Here is a 26325-nt window from a genome sequence, read left to right as displayed (position 1 = left end):
CTTCTGCTGCGGAACTAATATTCAGCTATATGTGTTTCCGGAGAGAAGTTAAGATGATACACCGATGTCTGTCACACACGTGTTACTTTCATCTCTTTGGCTGTGTCCGAAATCTCCCACTATACCCTCATTCACTATTCCCTACATTAGTGCACTAATATAGTCCGGGAGCGGGTCAAAACGAGTGAGTAAATTAGGACACCCTGTGCACTCGAAATGCTGCGGGCGCCATCTTCTGCCGAGCAATCAGCGCGAGCATCACGATGTATGGCTAGCAGCTAGCCGTGAGTGTACATCGGTTGTACACTCGTTATTATGATGCATCATGGGATTAAATGAGTGCACTCAATAATGTCCACTATGAATTTCGGACACCACTAAAAATGGATGTCCCCTCAAATAGTGCACTATATTAGGGTATAGGGGGCTATTTCGGACACAGATTTTGATTAGAATGGTTTATGTTTTGATGCACCAGGATGGATCTAGAGGGACTGGAGTGTAGAAGCCGGAGGAGATGAACACGCAGCGCCAGATATGAAGATTCAAGGTTCAAAGAAGCTTTATTGGCATGATAAAACAAATCTTACATTGCCAAAGCACAGGAACATTAAATATAAACATTCTGTACAAATACAGATAAGATAAAAATAAATGTATAAAGTATCTATATATACGTATCAATATAAACAGAAAAAGAGCAAATATATAGAGCAGGATATATCCTGATATTTCTTGACTTTATTGAAAGATATGGAGTGTTATAATAAATCAAACAGTAGGTGGCGACAAATATCTAGGTATCCAAGTGTGCTGGATTTAGTCTTCGTGTTCTTGGGCCATAATACAGCTTTGTGTCAGGTTGTGGGTTTATCTATGTTGGATAATTTTCTATTAATGTCAAATAGTAAAATAACAGATTAAGATAAATGAAGTTTTCAATAAATTGCCTACTCTCTGTTTTTTTGTCTCTTGCTCCTGTTTCTTGTTTTGGCATTTTGAAGCAGTACTTATAACCTGGTTACGATCCACCAGCGAGAAATGCGAATACTTGTAACGTTTTCCCGGGTCTTAAGATTTTGTTCAGAAGTGTACCTCTGCTAGCTCCTTCTGCTGGACAGGTAAGGATTATTTTGTTAACTGTAAACATTAACAATGGAACATTCCGTCTTGTTTAACATTTTGAAAAAAAAACTCTTAATGTTTATAGTTCCAGAGTCCTGTCATTTAGATATGATATGCCAAGTTTCAACCTAGTGTAAATAAAGTGTTAAATAGTTGATTAGTCATTTTTATTTCATTTATTTAATTTAAGGTGCATGACATTTTATTTAGTATAATTTAATTAGTTTGAAAATAGACACCTTAAAGAAAAAGTTCATTAGAAAAATACATTTCTGTTTGATTTAAGAGCAAAAGTGTAACTTGCTGACCACATCATTTTGACTTGCTATTATTGTCTTTGCCATAAAGTCTTGTATATAAATTATGCAGAATCCGACATGAAAATAACCCCAAACTTGGTCATTTTCGAATAAATATCATCCACTTGAATTTCATTTAACATTATCAGATCAACTTTGCTTAGCAAGGAGTGGCTTTCATCAGAACATAACCAAGTAGGCCTAATGTGACATGTATTTTACTAGCTCTATCATACTGCAACAAAAACTTGGATGTGTGGATATGTGATTCGAATTAAAGGTGCAAAAGTTATTCAGTCAAGAGCAGTGTGTGACTTCTGTTTGTCTTTTGCTGTTTCATTAACATTGATGACAAAAGCAGTTTTTTGAGCTTAATGCACTGATCCAGTACATTTGATACACATCCAAGTGTTAACGTTCACATAAGATATAACCGACTGTGTGTATGTGGAGTCAAGTATCACTTTTAAACAATTTGTTAAAACGGTATATCATTTTTTTAAAAACCATGTGTACCACAGACCTGAAAATGTAATCATTTACATTACATCAATAAGGCAATATTTTGTAAGATACAGTTGGAGAACACCATCCGTGCGTCCGAAATCGCCTACTTCCATACTATATAGTATGCGAAAATGAGTCATGAGTAGTATGTCCGAAACCTCAGTATGTACAAAACAGTAGCCAAGAAATACCCGGATGGTCTATTGCTTCTGCCGAGATTTGTGAGTGTGATCAGATGCTACTCGCTAGAGTGTGCATAGTTCTGCACTTCGAATTTCTACTGAAAGTAGTAGATCATCCGGAAATCTTTGGAATACTCTTTTCAACATACTACGATTCAGGACATACTAATTCTACTTTCGAATACTATTTAGGACGGATAGTATGCAGATTGGGACACAGCAATGGACACTTCTCTATCCCATGGTGCAACGGGAGCTGAGCAATGGTCAAATTCCAAATTTAACAAAATCAAAATAGCGGAAAACTTTGAAGCGGGTGTCCATTTTTTACATGTAAGTACAGATTAATGAATTTCTCGTGAATAAATTATGTTTGTACCAACTTTGTAAAAAATGATGTGTTGACTTTACTTAAAATATACAGTATGTGGGCCCTTTTTGCCTCATAGTTTTTAAGTTGATTCAATTTAAGGAGATTTTAAGTCACAATAACAAGAAAATCTTTGTTGGGTTTACACAAATACATGAATTCACTTGACCTTCTTTACTTGAAAAAATATGTCGCACGAGTTCAATGAATTTACAGTTCTCATGTAGACTGTACTTAAACATGTAATTAACTCATTTTAATATTCATATAGTAAATTATTATATTGGATACAGTTGAAGTAATTGATGACTAATTTGATGTCAGTCATTGATTGAAGCTACACATAGCACTCTAATTACTGCTTTTCTGATGTGTCTTTTCGTTGTTGATGTTTAAATTATGATGAGTTGAACAGGGTCTAGCCTTACCAAAGCAAACACAAATCACCTGAAGGGTAACTTCACAGAAAACAATTATTCACAACAAAAAACCACCAATAATACTTAAGACATCTTAACTATCTTTATACTGTACATCTTATTAAGATCTATATAAATGCCCCAAAAGTGCTTATTATTTAAAAAAAGCATGAATAATCAAACTTTTCAGGCACAAGGGTTTATGGGTATTCCTCACAGCATTTGTACTGATAATATTAAGTTCATTGCACTGGTAATGTATGTTATGTTTACTTAATTTCAACTTTAGTTTGCACAACTCAAAAATTTCCATTCACTTTATGCATACTCTTGAGCTTTTCTTGTCATTTATATTTTTGTGTTGCATGAACGGTTGTTGTATTCATACTACCCACACATACTATATAGAACGTTAATAGTCCGTGTAGGGAATTCATTTAAATCAGTACGTACTGTCATATTATGCAATTTCGGACGCAACGCGTGTTAAACACCCATGTCTGCATTTATAGGCATACATACTGAACACTTTATTATCTTTTGTCATTGACAGAACATCAAGGGGCGGTTTCCCGGACAGGGATTATTTTAAACCAAGACTAGTTTAATTAGAAAATTTAAGTAGTTTTAACAAACATGCCTTACTAAAAACATTACTTGTGTGCATTTTGAGACAACACAAAGGCACTGATGTATTTAAAGATATGTTAGTGCAAGTTTTTTTCAGTTTGTACAGCTCTTACATTTATTTTAGTCTAGGTCTAATCCCAGTCCAGGAAACCGCCCCTATATATTTATTCCTTAAATCATAGTTATAAACTTAAGATGTTAATTGCTTTGGATGACGTTGTACGACAATTGGTAGACAATCTTGTACAATCTTTGTGCGGTCAAGACATTTCATAATCAAACCACATTAAATAATTTGTGTGAGAAATAATAATAGATTAAGGCAATTCTCATCATGTTACATTAGCTTCAATATTACATTACAGGTAGCCCTCTTCCAAACACTTAAGTATGTTCCTTTTACACAGTACAATTCTTTACATTAAAAAACATGAAAAAAAGATTAAGATTAAATAATCATAATGCATATATTTATGGAAAAAAGATGAAAACATCATGAACCCATACTGCTAAATAGGTCTTCATAAAAAATTAATAAATGTGATCTCTGTCGTTGCCTGGGCAAATATGTGCAACTAAAGCGTACAAAAATCTTGTAGCAATTGCAATTCATTCAAGGCAGAGATATCATCCGCAGGTTGCATGCAAACAAGAATATAAGATTATAGAAGAACTAAAGTAGAAAGAGATCAAACATGCAGAGCTATCCGGTACTAGAACATGCAGTGCAGAGTGCTGATTTCAGGAACACAATCTCCCCACGTTTCAAGATCAGAAGAAGAGGTAGCTCTCATGACAGATATGCCTTCTCTAGAAACCTTTTCTGAAATGTTTCTTTATGAGAAGGAAAAGCCACATCTTTCATTCACCTGGTGCAAAGAGAAATGGTATGGACTTCATTAGAAACATTTTTTCCAAATAATCACATGTATTAATACAGTATAATATTTATATACGTATTATATAATAATACAGTATAATATCATAACTTTAAATCAACAGATTGTGTGGATAATGATATCAGTTGGATTGGACGGCAGATCTTTATGGACGGTCTCAGCGGCAGCATAAACTATAGACGGTTTCATCTTAACAACATAAACAAACGTTACTGCGCATGCGCACTTTGTGACCCCCAACTGAACTTCCGGTACACATTAACAAACAATAGAGTGCCTGTAGATTATTTATGATAACAATCAAAAGAAACCGGGAAGAACAGTTACTTGGCATAACTCCAATATTTTGAATTTAGACTCTGATACCAAGCTCACCCGCTAGATGTCAGTGTACCATACGGTTTGTTTAAATGCAACAGAACTACAGGATAATATATAAATATAAATAGTTATTATTAGACACTAGCCAAACACTAACCGGAAGTTAATTGGTGAAATGGTGTATATTTGGCCCAAACTTAACTTAGAATTAATAACTGTTAAGTTGTTTTAATTTAATACAATCAATATACATAAAAAATATGAATATAAATTAATATGAATATAAATTAATATTATATATATATATTAATATAAATTCAATATAAAATAAATGGTTATATTATAACCAAACACAGACTGGAAGTTAACTTCGGGCAAGTAGCCTGCGTCCGATGAAACCATCTAAGAATCAATGTTAAATCTGATTCAGCCAATTACCAAACAATTATGATTTATTACTATAATTTATTACTTTTACTATTTAGGACAATTATATGCAAGTGGTGACAATGATGTACAAAAATATATATTCATGAATAGAGTTGGGTGATGCGGAAAGTTTATTTTAGGGTTACTTATCTGCCAGCCAGTTCCTTTTTTAGACATGACCTAAAGGAAGTGAAACGCTCTACAGTCTTATAGTTCTGCAGGTAGAGAAAAAAAAACAAGAAATAAAAAAGGCACAAAAAGTGAGTAAGATTAGATTGTGTTGTTCATTAACGGACTGTAAATTTCAGAAAATGTGACTATTTGTGACTAATGCAAATTATTATTTTTACTATAGAATTCTTTAATAATTATTATTTTATTATAATATTTTTTTATAATTTTCTTTACAAAATTACATTAATTTAAAAATATTTTAAGTATAAAATGTATTGCCTCATGTATAAAATAAAACTGCACTGTAAAAAAAAAACATTTTATTCATCAGATAACATTAATCATAAGGATGAAATTAATCAGATAACTAAAGCTAACCCTAAAATTAAAAAACAAAATTAATTCTGTGCAAACCAGAGCAAAGGACAATAGCAACCATTCAACAAGTTCTGAAGCTGTCTTGACAGTGAATTTAAGTGGTCATTTCAAAGATTAACACTAGGTGGCACTGCAGTTGCAAGAATTTTGCCCATGCCACAACCACTTTCCTGCATCACATTTTAACAAGCTGAAATCAAAGTGCACTCAGTATTCAGAGATGTATCCAAAAAGAAATGTTACCTGGTACCTTTAAAAATTATGTTAAAAATCACACCCACCCTGCCTCCACGATGCAACCGGTCCTTCATGATGCCAATAAACTCCTTGTAACTGAGCTGATCATCATGATCCACGTCAAAAATCTTGAAGATGGTGTTGACCAAGTGACGAGTCAGTTTCAGGCCTGTGGCCACATACACTGCCCGAGCAAACTCATCTGTGCGAGAAAGTGCAGGAGGGAACGAGACATAGAAGATTAAATAAACTGTATACTTAGTATAAAAAAAATTCTAAGTTACACATTTTTTATTCACCTTGTCCAATGGAACGACAAGCAAAGTTGTACATCTGCATGGCAATGGCGAAATCCTCTAGGTTATTAAGGAACTGAAAGAAGGATCTGAACTCCTCAAAGGTGATGCCCTGCAGCAAGAAAACATGAGTGAAAAACAGGAATCTTTATATCTGAGATGTTCAATCTGACAAACAACGCCGCCATCAACCAGGTACATTCAGTTCCAACTCAAGAGATCAGCGCGTGATTTCACATCACAAAAATACTCATTCCAAATCCTATTTCACACCCAAGCAAATCTGTACTTGACAGGCAAATGCACTGATGGACAGAGAAATCAAAACGATGACATATTCAGAAAGGAATCAGACGCTGTGTCACTCATGCTCGCCTGCAGATGCGTGTTCAGATATCGGCAAACGGTGACACATGCAATGATGAAAGGCATGAGTCATTTAAAAGCACGGTGTTGTAAACCTGTCTGCCTGTCTGAATGAGGAGCGAAAACAAACATGAGCTCACAGACTGAAATCAAAGAAGGATCGAGATCAACAAAACACCATTAACCTCTAAATAACTATTTGAAAGCCCATCTCTTCTTGAAACATCAAAACGGTTGTATTTTTTTCCTTTGAATGGTCTCACAAACATGAAAACAGAGTTGCATTTAACATGGTTAGGTTTAGTTGGGGGTTATTTCGGGTTTAGGTTTGAATTCGAGATGGATATTTGTTTGACTATATTCAAGACTTTGCACTCACTCTGCAAAACCATAAACACCAGAAAAGCGAGTTGAGGGTCTGTTCCGTGGGAATTCCAGGGGAGGGTAAAGTCATTCTATCCAAATGTACAAACTGCTAAGGGGCCCCAAAACCTGATACCCTCAACACAAACAGATCCCTCAGATGAAGACTGGGAAAGGGCTAAAAGCGAGCAGTCAGGCATGGAGAAACCTACATCAATTGAGCGTCTATAGAAGGACAGCATGACAATCTGTATTCAAATACTAACGTGGCCCCAAGCATACACACATGTACACACTCCCCCAAGACACCCACACAAATACAGTGGCCCCTAAAGGTATTTGGACATTTAATCCTCACTAATTTCAAGACGTAGATAAAATGTCAATCCAAGCATCTGCATACAAATGATACGACTACTTTTCTTCTACCTGGGTCTAATTTCTAAACGGGTTCACACAGGTGCCCAAGCAGAGTTCATTATTTTAAACACGGACATATGGTTGTATATAAATGTATTGTTTTATAACTAGAAAGTATACAAATACTACCCTTTTTATTTATAAAATAACAAACTAACATTTTTTGCTCAAAAGTGCATGTGCTTTGCTATTTAACAGCAACATTTTTAGTGTCCAAATGTACTTTATGGAGTCACTGCATATACAGTATTTATTTATAACAAAAGTTATAAATGTTCTCAGATGAAACTGATACAGTATGTTGTAAGTTGTATACGGCTAACAAAACAAGATCATTTTAGCAGGTCGAAAGTAAATGAGAATTTACTTTCTTAAGCATGTTACAAGGTCAAAAGAGAAGAAAAACAAAAGGTGAACGGATCAAAGATCGCAATACGACGGATCAGCCCTCCGCAAACAAACCTCTGCTTTCTTCCGGCGTGTGATAAACAGGGATGACAAAGAAAACACAGGAAGTGTTTGTACACTGCTGTACAACTGAGACCTGCACAATCTAGTATGTTTTCCTCTTTTTTTAAGTTATTTCAATATCTCGAAAGTTCAATCATGCTATAAAGGGAAATTATGTGCAATATCTGCATGATAAAATGTGTATATAATTATTATCATTTATGCTTTTCTATAGATATGAATGCCTTTCTATTATTCATGCTTTTTTGGCCTTGTGTTTTTGGTGTATTTGACTCAAATGAACATGTTTAATGTATGTTTAATGTAAACCACCAGAAATCCAGTTCCACAAACCTCATCTAACTGATTGTGAATTTTTTAAAATCTTTATAGGGACGCAAAAGTGTAAATACAACAAATAGACAAAATCGCAACAATATTACATTTGCATCAATGTTAACGCTTTACGATAAGGCTGTTTTCGTAACAGTTAGTCAATGGATGAGCTAACATGAACTAAGAAGGAACAAAACTTCTACAATACTTCTGCATTTATTAATTTTAGTTCATGCTAATTTCAGCATTTACTAAAACATGTTTAAAATGAAATATAACTGTTAACATTAGTTAATGCACCAAGAACTAACATGAATAACTGTATTGACATTAACTTATATTAACAAGGATTAATACATGCTGAAAAACTATAAATGTATGAATATAAAAACCTATGAATAACTGTATTGACATTAACTAATATTAACAAGGACTAATACATCCTTAAAGACTATATTGTTCATTGTTAATGTTAGTTAATGCATTTACTAATGTTAACAAATACAACTTTATTGTAAAGTGTTACCGCAACAATATAATTGAGAAAACTGGGCCTGGGAAAGGCCATTTCCATTTTACAGCCAAGTGTGAGTTTGACACTCGCTTATTAAATAAACGTAAGGCTATAAAGAGGGAAGGCTGTCCACGGGATGAAAGGAGTTAGTGGTATTAGTTGAGGAGTGATGAGAACGGACACTATAAGATTAAACCGCAGTTTACATGGAAGTGTCACACAATGTTCTGGTAAAGGGGCAGTGAAGCATTCAGGAGTAAATGACCACTTAAGGGTCGTTCTGTGCCCACTTTTTTAGGAATGAATTTGTACCCATCTTCATTGAACTAATGAGTTAATAAAGTAATATTTTTGAAAGAAATCAATTTAAATGGGCTTTAAGGGTGAAAGTATGACTGAGTGTGTGTGTGTGTGTGTGTGTGTGGGGTTGTTGTCACAGTTGTTCAACACGTTCCTTTTTAAAAGAATTTAGCATGAAGGTGTGGTTACTCATTACCTTTTCATCAGGTATGCACTGACGCACGTTCTCCAGATAGCTGCGGATGTCCTCCACGTTGGTGTATCGGAGCAAGATTCGGGCGAAGTCCTCCTCACTGATGGTAGTCATGCCTTTGGAATAGGTCAGGAACTCGATCTCTAACATCTCGGTCTGAATATTATCCATGAATCTGAATGATGACAAAAAAAAGAGTCAAAGTAAAATGAGGAAAAGTCATAATCATAATCACATTTTATTCCTGAAACAATGTTTTTTAGATTTACTGAAGAAGGTGTGATTGGGGCTTGAGGTTTGTAATAATTGAGCTTTATATTTATATATTTATACATATCTGTTTTTTGTTTTATGTTGTGACGAAAAATGTCCACAGTGCAGACAGAGAGTGCCAAAATAATTCTAAAAGCAGACGATTGACATGTTTGTAAATCCAAGATTTCATACCTGTAGAAGTCATCAAACGTTAGCTCCGCCTTTCCCTTCTTGCCAAAGAAGTGCACGAGCAGTGTGGTGTCAACCATCATATTCTCATCGCCACGCTGCGATCGGTGAGGAGTGGCAGTAAAGAGGGCAAGGAAAGAAAGACAAACAATGACAAAAATCCTGCTGTCTCTGAAAAAAAAGGCTCGCCAAGCCATTCAGAGTACCAACCATCCAGCATCTCATAGTGTGCATCCATAAAGCTTTTTGCCCTGTCGTCCACATGTTCTGAGCAGACGTGCAGATCATTATACCATCAGAAACGGCACAGTTAAAGGTACAGGACACCCAAAAATGAAAAGCCTGTCATCAAATGGTCACTTGGGTTGAATACAAAAGTGTAATGTGAATGTCCATAGGGACTATACAGTAGTATAACAATATCATTGTATAGAAAAAAGAAGCATTTTCGTTTCGTGTTCTACGCAACATAGACAACATGACGATGAGTAAAATGATGTTTTTTGGGTGAACTGTCCCTTTAACCATTTTAATCAGTTAATGGAGACTGCATATTAGCTCAACAATCAAGAGCAATGATACACAAACATGCAAACAGACGTGCCATTTTTTCCACATACAAAGGGCCTGAGGCAGTGATGGACAGGACAACAAAAGCACAGACACACAAAGCATTCAGATCACGTGCATTTCTGTAGCAACCTCCACATCGCATCGCATCTGCAAGGCAAGATGTGAAAGAAATGCACAGATTTAAGCAGATTCCACCTTTCCTTCTGCGGACAGATCGTCTGTGTGTTTAAACTCTTGAGATTCATTAGAGCATTCTTGCAAGAGTTAAGATCTGTTCTAAAACCATTTTCTTTTTAGTGGATCTAAGAAAAAGATGTCAGTCTGTCAGTAGAAAAAGACTTTTGCCAGTGGCTTCGCATCCAACAAACTGGGAAGAAGGTGATGCCAGGCTTGGTTAGGTTATTTCTCTCCATGCCTCGTCCCTTTCATGCTGAAACTATTAAAACCAGGAAAAAACTCCTCGGTCGCGGGCCTCTGTGCAATAAAGCGAGCCGGAATGCAGTTCCATGCCACCGCTGTACCTTTAGATTATAATCCTATCCATGGAGATACAACCAGAGAAAGGTTTTAAAGAGAGAAAGAATGATTCTGTTTCATGAGCCACATCGTCTCAGGCTCACATATCGCAAAATGAACTCCCAAAGAATAAAGCCATGGATGTACATGGATGTAAAACTGCTCTGAGAGTTAACATTTTTTAAATTGGAGTGGTCTCACAATATTTTTTTGTTTTGGTATTTCACAATATCGTCATCAATCTGCTGGAAGTGACATCACAACGCAGCGATTACAGGAAACCATTACTGTGAGGTCATCATTACATGTAACACCTCAGCGACGCCCACAACGTGGTTTAGACACCTCCTGAGGCGTTTTACTCTTTGATCTCAAAATGTTGGTTAAAACAGTGATTACCGCTGTCGAAGATGAGTAACCCGAATCACACTTACACACATGCACCCTTTGCCCCTCTCAAACACATGATGTCTGGTACCCTGCAGTTGTCAGCTCAGACAAACAGCCCCGTCTAGTTGCTGTGTCATCTGAGGAAGCCGAGCTGAAATTACCCTCTCATTGTGAATAACAGACTGAGTAAATACAGGGCATACGCACACAACCCTCAACAATCATTAAAATACTGCTTCCTACAGACGGCCTCTATTAGCTATTACAACGCAAACACATCAGGATGAATAGAGGCACTCTGAACTGGTGGACAAACAAAGGTCTTAAAAGTGCCACTCTCTATTTGTGGATTCGTACAATCCGTGAGATGAATGGTAGGCAGTATTTGAAATTGGGACAGTTTGACACAAACAACAGCACATACACAAAAACAACATGACAACACACATTAATATCTTCAGGCTGAATACACCAAAACAACAACTGTCACATTCTTCACAAGTATCTCTGTCCTGTTTACTAGGAAAAATATCTAATACATTTAGAAAAATAAATCTGAAAGGTAATCTAAAATATATATATTTTTTCTTAAATAAACACCAATAAATATATAAAAATAAATATTTTTTTTCTTAAATAAACACCCATAAATATATAAAAATAAATATTTTTTTCTTAAATAAACACCAATAAAGAAATAAAATGTTTCTTAAATAAACACCAATAAATAAATAAAAATAAACAAATAATAATAACAAAATGAATATAATCTTATAAATCTTATAAAGTTTAGCTTATGACGTAAAATTATGCATCTGGTAGATTCTTTTGTCCAAAGTGACTTTAAAGTTTACATTTATCAATTTCATTTGTTTTAGTATGACGTGCTTTTGCCTTAGAGATGATCGGTTTATGGGTGTGGGGCCTTTATTCTTACATTTTTGTTTAAAATAATCATTTATTTTGTACAGTTCACATCCAACAAATTCGTATTAAATCGCAACCTTAATTTCACTTCACTTAAAAAATAGGCTCAAGAGATAGTTCACGCAAAAATGAAAATTCAATCATCATTTACCCACCCTCTCATCATTTTCAATCTGTATGACATTCGTTCTTCAGCAGAACACCGGAGAAGATATTTCGAAGAAAGTTGGAAACTGAACAGAGCTGAACCCATTCACTTCTAGTGTATGGACACAAAACCAAGTCAATGGGTACCGGTCACAAACATTCTTCAAAATATCTCCCTTTGTGTTCTGCAGAAGGAGGAAAGTCATACAGGTTTGAAATGACAAGAGGGTGACATCATTTTCCTTTTTGGGTGAACAATCACTTTGATTCACTTTTTTCAGTCTGTTTTTTTACTGGTGAACAAGACTAAGAAACTCCTTTGTATTTTTTTGCAGTAAAACAAACAAATGTCTCAGTCAACAATTGATGTCCAACGGATGGATTAAAAATAGGGATGAATCTGATTTATAAACACCAATAAAATGATTTCATTCTGCTATTAAATGACAAGAAGCATTATTTTGGATCAGGGGTTGGGATGCGAAAACAAGAGGGCTAAAATGTACATTTTCCAGGTTAGAGACTTGAGTGGGGACAAATAAAAACCATGGGATGAGTTTAAGAGGACATAGGGCTCCGGCTGTACCTCTGCAAGGTCAGAAAAGAGGGCTTGGCTCGCGCCACGTCTCAGCATGTCCCAGTAGCTCCTGGGCACAAACTCCTGAGTCTCTTTTTTTAGCACCTGCAGAGGAGTTAGCATGAGATGGAAAGTTGTTATCATATAGTCGCTGTAGAAACGTTTGAAAAGAGGATGTGTCGCATAGCCTCCCAGTTCTTGCTCTAACACGACGGACGTCAGTGTTGTCTACACAAAACAAAATGAATATTTTGGAAAATTTTGTAAAGGGATGTTTGAAGTTAGACAGTTGTTGATGTTAGCCACATGCTAAGTGTATGTGGTTACATGATGTGGGGGATTTTCTCATCAAAAAATGAATTATTAGTCATTATTAGTCATTTCTGGGGGATTTGCTTCGATCAAAATATAACAGTTATAGTGAGACTTCAGCAGTGCATATTAGTTGTAAACTGGTTTCGAAATGTCAACACAAGGGATCTTTTTTTTTCAATGTTTAAGGGATAAAAACCTCAAAATTGTCACAATATTTTAACTGACTCACAACCGTTGAGAATTAATGCATATTATAACCCTACATTTAGGGTTGCATTAATATTAAATGGCCCATCATCACGTTGTGGGTACAGAGGCTGAGAGACTGATAGTGACACATCAGGTATGACATTTCTTTTAACAATTTTCCCATTACCATGACCACAGATGTAACGTGCATACACACAGACTGGTAATATATAGATTTCAATCAGTCAGACAATGGCCTGTTTTAGACTTTTCTACTGTCACTCTCTTTATTGGTGACATAGAATCAATTTGTCTTAACATCAAGGAACCATGAAATAAGACCACCAGCTCAGGAGGGCTTTCATTGGAAACTCTTGTTCTGTAGTTGCATGTATTTTTATGAGTTGAGTTGAGTGTGTGAGAGACTTGTGAGAGAATGTTTGTGTCTTCCCAGATGGAAAATGTTACTGCTCATTAGACTTAATGGAATTTTTAATGAATAATTTAAAATTTCAGCTTGAACTTTGTCTCATATGTTTCTCATAAAAATTCCTCAACAAACAACATAAATAAAAATAGATACCAAATGAGACAACTGTTCACAAAAAGTACAGGAGAATAGTGTGATAAAAGTGAATGTGGTTGAATGACAATGTATAGACCACTTCAGAAAACGTAAACAATGATGGTCCAACGCTAGTTTCAGTTTTGCACACTGCATGACTTCAAAACTACAGATTACAACCAACAGAACATTTAGAACTGAATTAAAATGTTAAACGGATATCTTTAGGATATCATTGAAAAACCTAGGAGACGTTTCTCAATTTCTTTTCAACTACTTTTTTATTTGCGCTCTAATTGAGAAATTAAATGATCCTTCAGGTATGTATGTGTCTGTGAGAGAGCAAGAGAGAGAGAATCAGCAATTACACGTACGTGCATTTGAAAGACTCCTGATCTGGCTCAATAGAAACACATTTGCACCAACAACTCCGCCCACTCGGGCATCCTCTTTTTAACCTACTGATGAAGTTTGTAACTGACATGTTGCAGTTAAAGAAATAAATCAATAAGAATCAAATTAGACTGATCCTGGCCAAACTTCACTGTGCTCTCTGACCTCTGAGGTGCGCACCACCTCCCACCACATTTTCATTCAGTCATCTGTAGACCTCTCTCATTCTCCCATCCTTCCTCCCATGATTTTAAGATTCACACAGAGGTTATAGTTCACAGGTCGGAGGGCAGCGGGTGATACATACGCTGTTTACGGGGGCAACCTGATATCCATAGAGCTGCATACTCTACACAGAGACGAGAGGAGAGATCAGAGCATGCGGGAGAGAGGAGGAAGCAGATAGTGACATCAGTAGAGATGGATAAACATGTCAAACATGCAAAGAGCAGAAAGTGGTTTAACCACAGGACAGTTGACACACTTTCAAGGTTCCAAGAGGGATGACAAGATTGGCTCCCTCTCGGACAGCCCTTGATAAACTGGACATGTCAATGAGATAAGAGGGTTTATGCAACTAACACAGGAAAAAGTAAGTCTGGAGGAGGTGCGCAGTGATTGGCCAATAGTACCCAGTTGTTTATAAAATGGAGCTAGAATTTTAAGCACCTCACATGAAACTAGAGTTTTACATTTTTAAAAGAAAACATAAGTGGTGCTTGCTCATGTTAAATTCTCAGCCACTGTGCTGGGGTGGTTACCAGGGTGTTGCTATGTGTTTGCTAAGGCATTCTGACTGGTCATAGCTACTGTGTTTATGTGGTTGCTAAAGCATTTGAGTGGTTGCTAGGGTGTTACTATGTTCAGGTTCGGGTTACTCATAGGTAGATGTGGTTCGTATTTTAGGAGTTCAGACATCATAAAAACAGACAGTGGATGGCTTAAAAATATGTTGTTGCTAAGACATTTTGAGCGGTTAGTATTGAGTATCCGAATTGCTGCATCAGTATGTGCCCTCGAGAAGCCTAAGATCTTATGATCAGAACCTTCTTTTAATTCCACATTCTAGACTCAAGCGTAGAGGTGACCGTGCCTTACTTGGGCCTCGCCTTTGGAGAGACTTGCCGGTAGATATCAGAATGGCCCCTAGCCTGCCTATTTTTAAGTCTCTTTTAAAAACAAATTTGTTTTCTTTGGCTTATTAGGATTTAATTTTTGCCCATTGTATTTCCTATCAGTGTCTTTGTGGTTGTAGTATTTGTATTCCTGTGTTTTATCTTTATGGTCGCAGTTTTGTATTCCTAATTTTATGATGCTGTCTTTTATTGTAAAGCACTTTGGTCAGCCTTGTGGCTGTTGAAAACGTGCTATATAAATAAACTAAACTTGAAACTATTTGGGTGGTTGCTAGGCTGTTGCTATGTTGTTGCTAAGGCATTCCGGGTCGTTATAGCGATCTCATATGTGGATGCTTGTACGTTTGAATGGTTGCTAGGGTGTTGTGAAGGCTTTCTGAGTGGATATAGTCATATGCTTGGGTGTTTTGGGTGGTGTTGTTTTTTGTCCAACTCAAAAGAGCCCCCTCCCAAGTCCATGACATTCTGGCTCTGGTCCCCCATTAAAAATTCGTTTAACATGTTTCACATGTAAAATAAAAAACAACTGGTTACAAACAGGGAGGTTTGAATAAACCTTTAAACCAAGTATGAGCAAGCATCACTCGTTGTCATACCAAATACGATATTCCTATTTTACCATCTCTCACCAAATACAGTTGACTGTATAGTTTATTATAGTTTTATACTGAGCATATATGGATGCCACTATCTCCCTTCTTTCAAAAATACGATCTCAAAGATTTCTGTTTCTCAAGAATATTAAAAATGAATACATATGTAAAAATGGCACCAATGTCAATTAAGGACAGAACAAGAACGTGATAGAAGAAAATGAATCTTGGGAGTGACATCACTTATGTGAAACGGTGTTATAAATACAGGTGGTTGTCCTAAATTTCAAATACGAGTGAAATGTATTTTCAAAAGCTTACAAAGAAGTGATTTCTTCATAATGTATAATCCTATCACATTACATTAACCTTGCAAAATTTGCTGATCAAGTTACATGAACCTACTGTCATCTGACATACAACCAAACGAATTAGAGTTTATTTTTTGAAAGACATATATAAATAAAAATATACACTATACAAAACGTCTGCAGTCGACCCTTACTCACAAAGATGACTGTAAATCACATTGTAAGCAAAGTTCCTGAAATTGATAGCTCTAATTCGTTCTTACCAGCTGAGCAGATTTCTCTGCATCTCCTTTCCTGCTTTTCTTCTCATTTTTCTTTCGGAAGATTTCTTGCAGCTACATGCAAAAAAAAAAAAAAAACAAGAAACAAGTGAACTGAGGAAATTCTGGTGAGTAATGAAACAGTTAAGATTACTGTTTAAAAACAAACCTGATCTACAGTCTATCGACTCACCACATGAAACTCGCGCTTATCCACCATCTGGTTGTCGTCTGCGTCAAACATGTTGAAGGCGATCTTAAAGCCTGCATGAGGCTCTGACGAAAAGATGTGACAAGATTATTCATGTTTATTATTACTTTTAATTATCGTATGCCAGCTTAACATGCACAGTAAGCCATTTGCAGGTTGATTTCCCCCACAAAATATAAACAATGGCTCAAAACATGAAGCACAACACTTAAAAAGCAACATCTGCTCAGCCAATGGAATGACATTTGGGTTGTGGCAGTCTATTTGTTTGCCCATAGAAGGCGAGGGGTTCAAAGTCATGTAAAAATGTATTTGTGTAAAATCGATACCTTCAGATGATGATACATATGCTGGCTAAACAACCATTATACGTTCTACCACTAGGTGGCAAAATCAGAGGCGTGATCAGAGGTGAGTCCCGTATTTGTAAGAACTTGTTGTCACCACAAGAACTTGCGATGCCCTTTTCTCTTCACCACTTTTCCTTTCATCACACTCTTGTGTTGTTTTTGAACCCTATGAGAAGCCGCGTGTCTTCAGTCTGTTATGTTTCCCAAGCAACAGCAGAGCACACTTTTGTTCAGACCTAAAGACATGTTTGCAGCTAAAGCTCAGGTAGATTGTTGCAAACAGCCATGCAGTCACGATATATTGCAAATTGCTGCCGTCCTTCTGAAACCTTGTATCTCCATATTATTTTTGGCCATAAATCATATTATTAGTCACCCTTTACGTCTGTCACTGGGTTTTGCTAATATCTAACCAAGAAACGTATTAAAAAGTGCTTGTCAACACAGCATTTAATCATTAAGGAGTACAGTGTTTTTTTTAATTTCTTGAAAAACAGCAAATTTGGACTAAAACCTAATTTACACATCTGTTATTTCTCATAGATATCAATTCGGTAAAATTGAGAACTTATGGTACAAATACTATATAATAATTATAAAAATATAAAATTATTCAAAATAATAAATTTAAATTATTAAATGATAACAAATAATAAATTATTTACATGTTTCTTAAAATATTCTTTCAAAACTAAATTGTCTAAGCTGTGCTCTAAGCCAAGGGCCAAAACCCCCATAAATATAGATACTGTGTTTGTCAATGGTTGAGATTTGGTTCCCCACAACAATCTGGTTTATTTATTTATTTGTAACTCCTACTGTTTGTTTTTTATTGTATTTTTTTATTTCTCCTAAGCCATTTTGGAAGACACATCTGACTGATACAGGTTGATACCTAAATGAGTCACAACTGAGATCTCTGTTAAAGTGATCATTCATCCGAAAAATAAAAATTCTGTCATCATTTACTCACCCTCTTGTCATTTCAAACCTGTATGACTTTCTTTCTTTCACACAAAAGAAGATATTTTGAAGAATGTCTGTAACCGACCAGCGGCATTATCCATTCACTTCTATTGTATGGACATAAAACCAATGCAAGTGAATGGGTACCGCTGTTGCTCGGTTACATTCTTCAAAATACCTTCTATTGTGTTCTGCAGAAGAAAGAAAGTCATACAGGTTTGAAATGACAAGAGGGTGAGTAAATCATGACAGAATATTTATTTTTGGGTGAACTATCCCTTTAAAAGAGCAATTCTGGTTTATCCGAAAATATATCTGTCTGGATGTCTGTAAAACAGTGAGACCAAAGTGGCTTTGTTGTGAAACTTTTTCATAGAAAATGGGAGACTTTTTCGTGGGGGGTGAGATTCTGGGTGGGCCTTGTCTGAACGAACCCCATTCTAGACGTAAAACATCCACGGATCAGAGCATAGTGATTCATGTTTAAAATAGGATATATGCACAGACAGCTGATCTAAAACGAGAGCGGAGAGGAAGAATAAAGCAGGGGAGAAGAATGAAAAGTTGAAGATGAAGAGATAAAGGTCATACTCACTTGTCAGAATGCACAGCAGAAAGAGATACTCCGTGTAAGCGATGATGCCTGGAAAAGGATATCAAAGGGTCACATCCATTCTCCTAATGTACAGTAACACACTAACAACCCGCAAATGGCCCTTTTTAATCTCTCGTTTTTCTTTTTACTCTTTGTCTAAACTGAAAACTCTGGAGGCGGCTCATCTGAAGGTCAGATTAAAATGTTTACTCATTTTCAAAGCCAGGGGCCTCTAGAGATAGATGGAGTCGCGGACCCTTTTCCCTTCTCCTGCTCCAAAAAAAACGAGAAGAAGACAAGTAATCCCCCCCTTTCATGATGATAACATCTAAAAAGGTGCCTCTCGGCTGAAGCGTCCGTCTGCATTTAGCCAACGTTTGGCCCACACATTGGAGCTGAAGCCTTTGACACTGTAAGTGACCACCATGGAGACAGAGGCTGCGTTCAAAGGCTTCTGTTTGGATAAGGGTGCTCCAGAAGCATCCGTCAGGTCTGGGAGATGTGCCCCATTTAGACAGCGAACTGTCCCTGCTTTTGTTCCACTCGTGAGAAAGAGGCTGAGCAGAGCGCCGGGGTAAAAGAGAAGGCGAGAGAGAGCGAGAGTCCAAAGAATGAGAGAAATGACACAAAGAGAGGTGGGCTGTCGGAAAGATCGAGGTTCTGTTATGTAAAGGCAACGGGGGAGGACTGGGAGAAGGGATAAGTTTTCCTGCACCTCCATTGAAAGTGTTCCTCTCCACAGCTTCTGTGTGAAGGGGGACATGAAGACAGTAGCAGACACAGAGATAGTTCAGGGTGAGTGGACAGAGTGTTCCGGGACACTGCCCGCGCGCCTTCGGGAGGCAAACCTGACACTGAAAATTCAACCCAACACCCGGTCTCACACACTCACTCATGCAATACGGACGCATTCAGAGGCCGCTAAGCAAAATGACTCGGAACAATCACAGTCAATAAACGCAAGAAAATCCTATTGTGACAAGCCCATATTATTTTCTTTCTATGAGATCATAGAACGAATGTCAAAGATGCTTCTTTTAGACAAGGAAAGTGGGTGGGAATTAAAATTGTCAAGTCGTGTCAAATATTTATTGTTTTGCAGTAGCTACTGTATTGTATGCTCACAATCTTGCGCATGTTCAAATAATACAGGGTTTAAAATGACAATCTACATGTTTACGCTGATGACGGAAGTTACATTTTTGGGTGAACTATACCTTTAAGATCCACTGAAAAATCTGTGGCTCCAGTTAAATAGGTCATTTAAATGAATAAAGATTCATACTTGTGTGTTGGCTTTAGCCGGCATATTAAATGTCTCTGTATTAAAAGATTAGTATTATTTAGACTTAGAGAATGCATACAAATCATTCCCATCATTACCTTTCTCTTTACTCTAAAACATTATTTGTTGTGATTAGAAATGAAAATGGAAAATATTTGCATCATCGTTCTTGAAAAAAAAAAACATGTATGAGTATGGCGCAATTCCGAGTTCTATAGGGACAAAAATAGACTGAGGGCATGTCACACCTGCCAATGTTGGCATCTGCCTACTTTGCTTTACCCTAGTTAACTTCAACCAAGTAACAGAAGAACTAGAGTAGAGTACCACACAAAAACAGCGCATGACCTTTGACATCAAAATCAAAGACATGAGAAGTGTTTTTGCATTTCTTTTGAAGTTGATAAGCTATTAGTTAGTTTCTATTACCTGCATTTAACACTGCATCTTTGGAAAAAGACCCAACAGTTAAAAGTATATTTAAACAAAATACATACAACTGAAAAGGTACTACTTTGCAGTAAGGTTCCATTTGTTAAAGGGACAGTTCACCCAAAAACAATAATTCTGTATTCGTTTACTCACCCTTGAGTTGTTCCAAACCTGTTTTAATTTCTTTGTTCTGATGAACACCGCGAAAATGATTTGGTAGAATGCTTGTAACCAAACAGTTCTTGGCCACCATTGACTACCATGGTAGGAAACATTACAATGGCAGTCAAAAGTGCCCCAGAACTGTTTGGTTACAAGCATTCCTCAAAATATCTTCTTTTGTGTTCAACAGAACAATTCAATTTATAAAGGATTTCTTCCTACTATGGTAGTCAATGGTGGCCAAGATCTGTATGGTTACAAGCATTCTTCCAAATATCTTTCTTTGTGTTCAGAAGAACAACACACTATATAAGTTTGGAACAACTTGAACGTGAGTGAATGATGACAGAATTACCATTTTTGGGTGAACCTTCCCTTTAACTAATGCTCATGAGACCCTATTGTAAAGAGTTAGCATTTTTTCAAGTGTGCATAGTCTGTAAAACAGGAAGGTAAAATCATAAATCAAAAAAGTCACACTGAAGTCCATCCTGCAGCACATTAAAAAACCCAACGCAACTTTTGAACTTCCCGAGCCTCCTTCAAGTTCTTCACTGAGCCTTCCCTCGTGTTGGATGGCTCTTAGAAACCGCTCCTTTGAGTCCCAAGGGCATCCACGGATCTTGTTAGCATAGCTTCCTCAATTAACATCAGCATGCTATCATTACCACCGTTTGAGATCAGACGCTGCGTCGAGCCCCTCACTCGCATCTTCTGGAAGCATGTCTCCACATCAGTGAAACCAGCTAGATAACGTACCGCCGCCAATTTGAGGTGACGATTTCAAAAACTGTAATTACTATAAGGAAGAGCAGAATTCAGAGGGTTTATTTTTAGCGTTTTGCCGGAGTGTACGTATGAGGGTGGAGTGTGTGTGTATAATTATCACCGCTGGGAATTTGCTTGTGGTGTGAGCGAGCGATGTTACGGACGCCACAAGCAAATACTTTAATTGCGGCTGAGCTCTTGAAGAGCTGCTTTACTTTTGTGGTTATTTTATTTACACCTATTTACTTGGAGCCGTCATTCTGCTCTGTCTTTATCTTCGTTTCGGTAAGCAGGCATGTGTATTTGCCTGGAGAATGTATATTTCACTGGTCCCAGTGAGAGAAGCAGAGAAAGGAATTGGAAACAGTAAGAGAGGGAGAGAGAGGGAGGTAGAGAGAGGTCGGGAGTGAGTGGAGTTATTTTTAGAGGTGATCACAGGAAGTAAAAGCCCCAGGCCCAGGCTTCATGGGTGCTCGACTGGTACCCACAGAGAGAGAGAGAGAGAGAGAGAGAGAGAGAGAGAGAGAGAGAGAGAGAGAGAGAGAGAGAGAGCCCAAGGGCAGAACACAAGGAGGGAGGGAAGATTCACAATCAACTCTTAAGGAAACTGGGTCTAAAGGTGTGGTCTGGATTTTATAAGCATGATTTTATACAGTAGCCACAAGTATGACAATAAGCGGTTTGATTTTTGTCTCTAACATAAACATGTATGAAACATAAACATCTGACCCTGAAAATTACTTTTGTTTTTATCTTGAATATTCTGTTGTATAAAAGTTAAATGGGTTTGGAATGCTGTTTCATATGTCAAACTGTTGGCCTGACATATTATTAGGAATAATGACCACACAACTCACCTCGTTCACGAAGGTTTCGGAACAGCTTGGACGACCCTTTCCACACAGGTGGAGTGTCAGACAAGATCTTTTCCAGCTCCTAGAAATATTAACATCATAGCATACAATTAAAGGGACAATTCACCCCCCCCAAAAAAACAATTCTGTCATCATTTACTCACCCTCGAGTTCCAAATCTGTATAAACTTCTTTACTTGGATGAAGACAGAGAAAGATATTTGGAAGAATGCTTGTAGCCAAACAATTCTTGGCCACCATTGACTCCCATAGTAGGAAAAATTACAATTGTTAAAAGTGCCCCAGAACTGTTTGCTTTCCTAAATTGTGTTCAACAGAACAAAGAAATGTATAAATCAATTTTTCCTACTTCGGGAGTCTAGGCGGTCCAAGAACTGTTTTGTTTCAAGCATTCTTCCAAATATCTTTGTCTGAAAGAAAAGACATTTATACAGATTTGGGACAACTTAGTTTTCTTAAATTACCCCGGGTTCGAACTGAAGGTCTTTGCACATACAGTCTGAAATTTTCGTATGCGTTTTTTCGTATTTATCTCTTGTTTGTACGGTGTCTCTGAATTGTTAAAAAAGGCCACTCAAAATGCTTGACGGATGCGAAAAACGCAGAAATCGAACCCGGTCTGAATTTTTTTATGACGGACGAAAATATCGGAGGCAGTGTGTAAATGTGATTGACACAACGTGAGGTCGTATTTATTTTTAACGTGCAGAAATTTCGGACGCAAATTTCGGACTCAATGTGCAATGGGCTTTAGTTAGGGAAAAAAGGATTTATATATATAGTGCCTCTTCTGCTTGGAATAATTTACAAAACATCTTAAAGCTGACTGTACTTCCGTCTTTAAATGAGTTCAAGACACTTTTAACAAATTATGTGTTTTGTTACTTGATAATTTGTTGTTGTGAATTATGATTGTGTAAGGTGTTCTGTTGTAAATTTGTATATTTGTTATATGTAGCTGCCGGACAGGTCACTCTTGTAAAAGAGATTTTAATCTCAATGAGTGTTTTTACCTGGTTCAATAAAGAATGAATGAATGAATGAATGAACTTGAGGGTGAGTAAATGAAGACAGAATTTTCATTTTAAATATGCAAAAAGTATTGGCTAAGCTAATACAACTAATAGCAACAAACAAAACTGCACACTGTAACCTCAAAATGATACACATTTTACCTTATAATAAAACTACCAAATCTAAATAACAGTAGCAACAGATTCACATCAGACCTGTTTAGTGAGAGACCTCCAGGGTTTCTTGTCTAAGTGTAAAGGAACACAGGGACATCAGGGGAAGATAAAGAGAAAAAGAAACAGAAAGTGGGTGGGCGGTGAGATAACATCAGAATGGGGGTCCCATACCAATATGTTCTCCATGGCACGAGAACACCAATCATGCCCTGTGCCAGTAGACCCTTTTAAGATATAACAGCACATACTATTTAACAATCAGACAAAACAACAAAACTAAAGCTGATTGGATCGACAGGATTTTTGGCATCAATGCATATCATGTTGCCTGCTCTACTGTGGAACATTAAGACATGTATTGTGTCAAATCCACTTCAAAGCAATAGAAATGTAATCCAGCAAACAAATAATCACTACAGTGGGTAGGTTGAACACCTTTGATATGCAAAGGTGCAATAATGAGTTTTGATGTTATCCATTTATTAGATAAAGGACTTACAAGAATATTGCAATCTACTGCTATTCCCACTTGGATTTGATATTTGTATATAATATTTAAAAGATTATATTATATTTGGGACATTTCTGTGTATACTTCATATAATGCAAATAAAATATTGTTTAAATAATGTAAATTAACTACAGTATGAATTCAAGCTTGACAGTTCACAAAGCCACATTGCAAAAAAAGTTGAATTCAGTGTGATTTTTCGACATTTGTGTTGCCATTAAAAACAAATCTAAAACAGGTCTGCATTCTAATTCCATTTAAAATGATTGTTTATTGACACTAGGTGTACTCACGGCGAGGCTCGCTCATGGTGACCGACTCGATGAAGTTCTGAGGAGTCATGTACAGCTGCCCATCATACTCCACTGAGCTGAAGAGACGGAAGCGATGCTCATGAGATGACATGTACACATCACCGTCATCAAAATCAAACACATGTGCCTGAAAAATAAATAATCACGAACAGTTAACAACATAACAACAAAACATAACAACAACATTCATTTTGCTTCACTTCTTGATTTCAAAGTCAGTTTGCTCATCATCTCTGCAGGGAAGCTGCTTTTCTCAATTTAGGATAAATGGATAACATCTCTGAAGGACATCAAAAGGTCATGGGGCAATTTGCCTTTGATGTCATTCATTTTTGCAGTTTTGTCACTCGTACAGTGTTGCCATGTGGTAAAGACTGTACAAAAAACAATTCAGCGTGACATTACAACAAAGGGTGAGACAGTAATTTTCACATGATAAATCACACAGACCAAAGCATACATTTTATTGAACAACTACAAAAGGAAACTTTTGTAAATTGTTATCAAAATGTTGGCATTACACATGGCATAAAATAATTTCTAAATTGAATATCTTTGTACAACATGAGACAAATATGACAAAAACACGTTCTGAGAGAACAGGAAGGTGGCTGACACTGAGGAAAATGTTGTTTTTATTCTTTTATTAATATTTTAAAAACATAATTACCTTCACAATAATGGCTTTTTCATTTTTGGGTTAAATGTATAAAGTCTAGTATGGTTTGTTTTTATATTATTAAACAGTGTAGGTTTTGTGAAAATGTTGTGCATAGATATATTTATTTTTATCCTACTGTGTGAAAATATTGGTTCTAGCATTTAAAATAAATCAAAATATGTTTACTAACAAAACATACAAGTAACAAATACATCAAGAATATTTTTACTTTCAATTTGATTTCTGTCAATATGAACTAAAAATAAAACAGAGCCTAAAGGTGTTAATGTGTTGTCAAAAACATCAAAACATCAATATCAAAAACATGATACAAAGAGTAATCAATAAACTTCAATCGAAAGCTTGACTTCAGTAGAAATGACTAATAATTAGAAATGATTGTTGTTTCCTTATGTTTCTTTTTCCTTTGATTGTATGTGTTTCTATGGTTTAAATGCCAGACTTTGAAAAACTATATAGTGCATTTATATGAATATACTGTTTTATCTCTATACACTACACAGAGTCAAAGAGGAATGTTAGAAAATGTTGCCTTAAGTGTGACAAAATGCACACATGTACTACATTCAACATTTAGTCTACAGTAAACATTTAGTCACTGAGTGGAAAAGTCTAACCAGGGACCCATTGAAACCAAACATGAGCATGCATGTGCCAAAAGAAAAAAATGTTTATATTCAAATACCAAAGAATTCTGTTTTTTGACAGCTAAAGGATATAGCTACTGTTTGACATACCTCTCTAACACAGTACAGATAAGTGCACGGCTCTTTAACCCAAGCGTAACTCTGGATATCTGATCTGAGACAGTGAGCATCATCATTTCAGCACCGTCACTAAGGAAAGCGCCCCTCGATCGTGCAGCATCATCTCTGAAATGCGCACCGTCATAGCTACATGTCTAAAAAAGCATTACGTGAAATTCAATAACGCGCATGTGTACCTACACAAAACAAGTAACCATACCGCCCAAACAGGAGTTGTAAGCTGTAAACTCTGCAGTTGCGTACATGAACTCCTGCCAGGAAAAACTGAACAGCAAGCCGCGTTACGTGGCACTGAGAACAGTGTGAACACTCATACCTTCTCCCTTGCGGATACAGCAGGCAGTGAAGGCAGCAGAGCCCGACAGCCAGTTAAGTTCATATGGGTTTTCCTCCCTTTCGATCTGTTCGTTTCTGAATAATAATAATATGCAATCGCTCCCCCTGCGGCAACGCCTACAGCGACGGCTATTCCTCCGCGTGCGCATCGGTTATCCCTTACCGGAGACCGCAAAGAAGCGTTTGGTGGAGCGGACGACAGCGACAAACGCCTGAATATGACTCCCAGTCTGCGCATAGCGGCCATTATTGTCGGTGTGACTGAATTTGTGCTAGAGCTGAATTCTCATTCATCGCGAGATGTGCCGCTCTCTCACTGGCATCATCAGAAACAGAC

At 36.7% G+C, this 26325-nt stretch overlaps 1 protein-coding gene across 3 annotated transcripts; it reads right to left on the bottom strand.

Annotated features, from left to right (window-relative positions):
- Positions 1–41: 41 nt before the first annotated feature.
- Positions 42–26325, bottom strand: micu3a (mitochondrial calcium uptake family, member 3a). 3 transcript variants are annotated; one of them, XM_057331059.1, is made up of 15 exons: positions 25969–26325; positions 24183–24330; positions 23418–23449; positions 22171–22249; positions 18667–18714; positions 16738–16820; positions 16548–16619; positions 14552–14593; positions 12792–12887; positions 9656–9750; positions 9212–9383; positions 6270–6378; positions 6015–6172; positions 5332–5396; positions 42–4404 (listed from the first exon to the last, which is right to left on the bottom strand). In XM_057331059.1, exons 1-15 carry the CDS (start codon positions 26233–26235, stop codon positions 4398–4400), a joined length of 1473 nt encoding a protein of 490 aa, XP_057187042.1. In that variant the 5' UTR covers positions 26236–26325; the 3' UTR covers positions 42–4397. The 3 variants fall into 3 exon arrangements, with proteins under 3 accessions (XP_057187042.1, XP_057187043.1, XP_057187044.1); XM_057331060.1 differs by lacking the exon at positions 12792–12887 and having other exon boundaries at positions 25969–26323; XM_057331061.1 differs by lacking the exons at positions 12792–12887; positions 14552–14593 and having other exon boundaries at positions 25969–26322.

Source organism: Triplophysa rosa, linkage group LG4 (genome assembly GCF_024868665.1).
Source record: "Triplophysa rosa linkage group LG4, Trosa_1v2, whole genome shotgun sequence".
Taxonomy (NCBI): domain Eukaryota; kingdom Metazoa; phylum Chordata; class Actinopteri; order Cypriniformes; family Nemacheilidae; genus Triplophysa; species Triplophysa rosa.
This window is presented reverse-complemented; position numbering and strand designations above follow the sequence as displayed.

Bases quoted from the DNA above. Each gene is read 5' to 3' on its own strand.
- micu3a (XM_057331059.1), bottom strand. From the start codon at position 26,235: ATGGCCGCTATGCGCAGACTGGGAGTCATATTCAGGCGTTTGTCGCTG. The intron at 6,379-9,211 runs GTAATGAGTAAC...TTCTTGCTGCAG, and splicing joins AGTGCATACCTGATGAAAAG to GGCATCACCTTTGAGGAGTT. The intron at 6,173-6,269 runs GTGAATAAAAAA...TTTCTCGCACAG, and splicing joins TTGTCGTTCCATTGGACAAG to ATGAGTTTGCTCGGGCAGTG.